Source organism: Saccostrea cucullata, unplaced genomic scaffold (assembly GCF_032062105.1).
Source record: "Saccostrea cucullata isolate Sc308-1 unplaced genomic scaffold, CSIRO_AGI_Scuc_v1 ctg8212, whole genome shotgun sequence".
NCBI lineage: Eukaryota > Metazoa > Mollusca > Bivalvia > Ostreida > Ostreidae > Saccostrea > Saccostrea cuccullata.
Genome location: NW_026926872.1, coordinates 10,709 through 17,751, shown reverse-complemented (window position 1 = coordinate 17,751; position 7,043 = coordinate 10,709). Strand labels below are relative to the sequence as shown.

The following is a 7,043-nucleotide window of genomic DNA, read 5'->3' as shown; positions in this document are numbered from 1 at the left end:
TGATCGATCGCTTTTGGTACCTTAGTGGTAACGGTCGCTTGAAATATTAAAGTCCTATCTCTTCTGATTTTAAATCTATCACTAAGAAGGTTTTCGTTTTTGTGACGGACAAACAACTATAGCTAGAAAGACTGACAAACTGACGGACAGACAGACGAATGAGATGAAATGTCCTTCTGCTCTCCAAAAGAGCAAGTGTCAAATGTAATTATGTAATTAAGTTACATTTCTTAGCAAAAATTAGACAGATAAGTGTATTACATGTAGTACGCCATTAAAAAGGTTAAGTTCAAGTACGACAGATATCTGGATGCTTGAGTATTCTGACGATTTTTTTTATCGGAAGGGAAGTCCTAAAAGTTATATGTCTTGTTTAACTGGCAGTTCATGTATTCGAACGCTTCACATATCCGTATTGATTGACTAGGAACGAAAGCGTCCGGATAAACGAGGATTCACTGTAAATGACATGATTAATTTTGTTTTTGATTGGTCTCACACAAACCTAAAGAAACTTATTTTTGAGAGAAAAAAAAATGAACTTTTAAAAAGGATACAATAATTACAATCATCTTCTTGTAACATTCTACATTCAGAATTTTAAGTTCGTAATGTGTCTTTGTGGTATATTTAAAAAAGAATCGTTTTGCTTTGTGTGGCATTGAACAAAGCTTCCTCGTACGCAGTGTAATGCTGTGAGGTCGTTATATTGGCCTTGTGTTGAGTGTGGAATAATTTGAGATGTGAATACTATGCTTATTTAAGATGTCATAGTAGAAGAAGCAGTGCAGACTTTGTATTCTGTATTTAGAATACATGATGAAAGAAACGTTATTACTTGTAAGCAATTTATTACAAGTCTGGCATAAGGTAATAGAAAATTTATCTTAATCATTGTGAATGCTGGTAATTAAGATAGTGGAGTTACACCGAATATTGTGATATCACATTTGGATCACTTTTGTGAAGAAGAAACGTAAGCATGTTAAGTTGTTAAACTGTTTGACTACCCCACAAAGCTACTTTAATCGACTTTCCTGAGAAAGTAAAGTTTCCGAAGATATCTAACAGTGATTGATCAAGGACACATTCCAGGAGTTCCCAGAAATTAAAAAAAAAGTGGGTCAGAAGGTTAGGAAGGCCCTCGGCCTTCATGGGATTTGATCATGTGTCCTACTTGCTTCATATCCCAGAGAAGTTCTTAATCTATTTATTTCTTAAATGAAATGAAAATTAATAAAATTCTATCACTGGCATACATTTTCAGAACATTTAAGCTTTGTTGTATCCTAAAGGGATGAGGATAATCTTTCAGAGCACCGATGTATACACATGTATAACTTTCGAAATTTTTAAACAGTGAGATTGGGCACAAGTAAGAATATGTTTGAAATTTTCCAAGTATTTTATATCTACATTAACTCACACTCTCGGTTTAAATAAAGCAGCAGCACTGTTAGGGTTAAGGAAAATATCCTTTAATCTTTATTTAAAAAAGAATGGTTAATATCTTTTCAGTACATGTCCTTGCAAAAAGGCTATTTGTTTGATTTTTTTGTGGTTATTTATTAATACAGTGCTACGTTGAGAATTGTTTCCTTTTCTTAAAAATATAGAATTACCTATTTTTGTCTGATGTCTAGCTAAACATTTTCCGTATTTGTTAGCCCCCCCCCCCAACCCTATATGCAACATAAACAATGCTGCTTCCTACTCCTTAATACCCTAGTTTTTTCTTCATATTTTCGTAAACTGTGATAAAATTAATGCTATTAAAATCAATATATATGAACATTTTCAAAGTACATGAATATATTAAACACGTGCGCTATCATTGTGTATAATTTAAATTTATTTAAGTTTTTCTATCAATGTATCGGTCTTATTTCTTTCTGGTCAGAAATGAATTTCACAGCATTAAGGTAGATTCATAATTTTACTTATCCGGTTTTGTTTTACACACCAATATGAAATTCTGATTACCACTTTTCTATTCAAATAAAATCTTGTTGGATGATTGAAAATAATATAGCCAGAATGTATCTATTTATTATACATTTAGTGTGACTGTGTATACAAAACATTTAATATACATTTTTTATCGAAATTAAACTTTGCACTCTGTCCATAGAACCTATATGTCATGAAGTACATACAAAGACACAAAATTCTGATTTTCCTTAATGGACCTAAAGTTTAAAAAAAAAAAATAAAACAAAGTAACTTCAGACCCATTTTTTTCTCGATTTAAAGCCTTTATTATCTTTTTGAATTTTACTTTTTAAAAAAATTGCAAAGAATGATTTTAAAAAATTGATTTGCCAAAATGGGGCGTTACATGTTCAATATATTGTTTTGCAAAAAATTATCTGGTCCACCATAATAAAATAATGTGTTTTATTAACTTTTGATATAATTCTAAATAGTTTTACAGAAAAATGGAATATAAACAGTTTAGGTTATGAGAAATATGAAAAATAGACATATTTTGAGATATTTTTCTGAAAGACGTCAGCTGATCAACATCAGTTTGTTAATGTTTCCAATAGACATTTTCTTGGCAAATGATTTTTGTTTTTTTTATTTTTAGAAGTTTTTATATAAATTTTAAGTGATTTCGTACATATCTAAATATAATATGATATCGCACTTCTTAATGTCGAATTTTGGCTACTGTATTTTTAGAGGTACAGTGTATGTTTTCTGGGATATTGGATTAACCTGTAGATAAATTGTTGATTTTTATGTGCCCGGATCGAAAGATCCGAGGAGGCATATATTGTTTTTGTCCTGTCTGTCTGTCAATCTGCAAACTTTTACCTTCGCCATAACTTTTGAAACATGAATAGTTGAGACTTCATATTTGGTGTACCTACTCCAATAATTAAGTTCTTTCAAATAACATCAAGGTCAATGACCTTGTGACCCTAATTGTGACCTGTATGCTAAAAATAGTTTTTTTTCCTGCAAACTTTAACCTTCGCCATATCTTTTGAACCATAAAAGATACACCACTTATTAAGCTCTTTTAAATGACACCATGGTCAATGACCTTGTGACCGTTACTGTGACCTATACACTTAATATAGCTTTTTTGACGGCAAACTTTAACCTTCATCATAACTTTTGAACCAAGTAAGATAGAGAACTTCGTATTTGGAATGCAACCTATACTAAATAAGGCCATACACATGACACCAAGATCAATTAACTTGTGACCTTGACTGTGACCTATATGCTAAATATAGCTTTTCTAAACTTGCACCATAACTTTTGAACCATGAGAGATAGAGACTTCTTATTTGGTTTACGTACTTCACTAATCAAGTTCCTTCATATGACACCAAGAACAATGCCGTTGTGACATTGACTGTGACCTATATGCTAAAAATATATTTTTTAACTTTGTTGCCGCTGGGCGCATATTTTTTCACAAACGCATCTTGTTCTCACATATTTTTGCGTTTAGTGGAATAATTAACGAAAAAATCTTGCATATTCCAAATACATGCACTGCAATTAGGATATAAATTTAACATATAAGTATGTAAAAACACACACGATTAAGTTCAACATAACATTGTAGTAATTGCTTTTTTCATCTTTGTACTTTTCATTTTTCCTAATCTTGAAATTCTAAATTCCTCATAAATTTGTTTACATTTTCACCTGATGATTTTCCAAAGAACTTTTTGCAAAAAAAAAAAAATGATCATGAAAGATTTTTTTCTAAATATTTCAAGAGGAAAACGTCAAAATAGTCCCAAAACATATAAACCACATCATATGAAAATTGCACAAAAATACAAGATATTCTGGAAGTTCAAAGGAACATTCTGTCAAATTTCCATGGAATTTTTTTTTTCTCTCATAAGATTTCTAATCAAGTAAAACCACGATCTACCTTGATTAATTATATATTTTTCTTTATCTAAATTTTATTTTTTTAAAATTATTTATCATTTAGATTCACGAAAGCCTTTGTTGACGACTGTGAGATCTGCCTATCACAAGAACTAATGCGTATAACGCAAGCAAACGAAGAGCATATAAAAAATTATAATCGGCTTAGTAGAGAACTTGAACAAATCAAGAGAAAGACACGGGAGGTAATTCTTAATTCAAAAATTAATATTGATGAAATATGAGGTATAATTCTTATGTATTTCAGTTGAAAACGATTTTTTCCGATTATCTTGGTGGAATATGGTTAAAACGAACAGTACTCAAGGTCAAGTTATATCTTAATCATACTAAAAGCTAGTATATCAAATACAAGAATATCTGATGTAGGGACAGGTGCAATAGAGGAGTAAGCTTTTCCTATCGCCTGGTCACAAGGTAAATGCATCCACCAAGGAACATGCCTAGTGATATTAGATTTTTTTTTTTGGGGAGGGGGGGGGGCTGTTTCATCAGAAACCTGTAACCATCTTTAAATTATTTATACGAAGGGAATGATTTTGTATAGCTCGGTGAAACATCAATGGGGAGTAAAAACGAGTTGTAATTTGATAAATTGATTGCTATGAAGGTTCTGATGATGCAATCACCTACTGTAATGCTAGGTTCATCCAAAGAATCTGTGACTTTCACCCCTGGTACCGGCCGATTGGTGAAGGAACAATCTCTACCTTTATGTCATAGGTTTGATGCTGCATGACAAACGAAAATCGAATCTGGGCCTTCTGAAACAGCTGAATGGTCATTGCTAGTTAATAATAAATAAATATATCTTTATGTCGAGTTTGATGTCAGAAAGCCTTTATAAGTACGTATGTTTTGTACATTGTGTTTCTTATGAATACAAGAAAGATCTGGGGGAAAGATGCATTTAGAAATGGACTTTTATGGAATATGAATTTGTGCAAAATCTTGAAGAAAACACTTGATGTAGCCTTCAACTCGACATTTAGATATGCCGACGACGTATTTTCAAGTAACAATAGTAATTTCCATTCCTACGTCGACACAATATATCCCGGTGAGCTTGAGATATAAAAGATATCACAGAGTCTGACACATCTGTTTCATACTTGGATATTTTACTTGAAAAAGACATTAATGATAATCTAGCAACCAAGCTATAAGATAAACGTGATGACTTTAATTTTTCTATCGTCAACTTCCCTTACTTATGCAGCAATATACCTTCATCACCTGCATACGGAGTATATATATCTCAGTTGATTCGTTACGTAAGATCATGCTCAACGCATGAACAATTTCTAAAACGAGGTAAATTATTAACAAGCATGTTGATGAAACAATAATAACAGCAGTCTCGTTTAAAGTCATCATTTCGTAAGTTCTATGGTCGATACAATGACCATGTTAGCAAATACAATTGATCATCGAGTCAAATGCTGACTTACGTTTTTCGTACCAATTGTTTGTCTATTATTTATACACTGAATTGACGATGAATTTTTCTGTTATTTCCTAATATATCATGACAAGGAGCACGCGGCGGATGTGACCGGCCAGCAGGGCATGCTCACTCCTCTATGGTACCTGATCCCACCTCTAATGTTTCGGAGGTCCGTATTTTCTCTGCTCCTTTTTTGTTTTATGGAATATGTATTTGAATATTGTTCCTTATCGCCACAAACGTCTTAGTTTGAAGGTAATTTTTTTCTCTAATAAATAACCCTTTCCTTCTAAATCTAAACATTAAAGGTGGGATCAGGTGCCATAAAGGAGTGAGATACTCTGCAAAATAGTTACACCCGCCGAATGCTCTCTGTCATGATCGAGAAAAAAGAACATTTTAAAGACAATTCTCAGTATGAATACACAATTCTATTTTCCATATAACTGAACATCATTAGCCTATTTATATTACATTTTTACAATAAAAAATATATTAAATAATTGATTTGCAGATGATTTTTGGTGTAATTTTCCTCAATAGGTATATTTAACGTTCCAAGAGAGTGTTGAACAGTTTCTTGAAGAAACTACGGAGGATGTTTACCAGTATATACACAGTAGAGAGTTCAAATCACTTGTTCTTGACGGAATTGAAAAATATAGCCGTTTTACGATTGGGAAAGAACTTGACGCTCGAATAGAGAAGGTTACTTTTTATCGGCAACAGGAAAAGATTGTGGCGTTTGAAAAGAATACATTGCAAAATATTGCAGAAAATATCGTCAAAATACAACAGTCTTTGCACAATATAGTGGACAAAATGACAGGCCTAAAGTCTCCATTTGATGTTGAAGACAAACTTGGTTCTGTACTCGTCTCGTTGATGGCTCCTAGTAGTACAGCTATTGCCGGAGGTCTGGCCATGATGTATATGTCTGCGAGCCCTAAGGCTGCACAAGCCGTGGCTGCTGCCGGAGTAGTGACTGGACTTGTTTTTACTGGCTTAATTGCATTGGATGTTTTTGACGATTATGAAACCGTTATAAAAAATGCTTATCAGGCAAGAATTGACAAAGTGACTACGACGAGAATAAGGCAATCATTGAAAACAGACTTTACAGACAAATTCATAAAGGTCATCAAGAATGTTCTTGAGGAGGATTTCAAACGGGATTTCAATCCTCCTTCAGCGACTGTTAATTCCCTGAAACGCGAGATAAATTCATATACAAAGGCAGAGAAAGGGTTGCTTTCTATGAGGTTGGCAATTTCAAAAATTCGAAGTAGGTTGGAAGAAATCAAAAGATTAGAGATAAATTTTGAATGAATTTAAAAGTACTAAGAAAACAGTAAATATATGACATTCATTTTTGGGGGATATCATATTATTTACTTTGCTCATATTACATGTAAATCATATGTGTTTTTGATACTCAGTAATTAAACAAGTTTGAATATGATTTTTTCAGTGACAACATCTAATGAATTAACTTCAGAATTCTTTGTAAAGGTAAATAAAAAACAACATGAAAATCATCTTGTATGTTGGTTTTACAAACTCCACAATATCTTTGTTCTTTGACAATAATTATGTAATGCTTAGTTTCAATTGCAAAATTATTTGAAGACATTCTAATTTTTCTTCTATTATTAGAAGAAGACATTGACAT

The 7,043-nt window shown here is 32.3% G+C and overlaps 1 protein-coding gene across 1 annotated transcript; it reads left to right on the top strand.

Annotated features, from left to right (window-relative positions):
- Positions 1–425: 425 nt before the first annotated feature.
- LOC134272802 (uncharacterized) lies at positions 426–6,700 on the top strand (the record flags this gene model as incomplete). Its single annotated transcript, XM_062754971.1, has 4 exons — positions 426–437; positions 970–992; positions 3,968–4,109; positions 5,915–6,700. Coding segments are annotated over 4 exons (963 nt in total), but the record flags the coding sequence as incomplete, so codon positions are not given.
- Between the last annotated feature and the right edge of the window lie 343 nt (positions 6,701–7,043).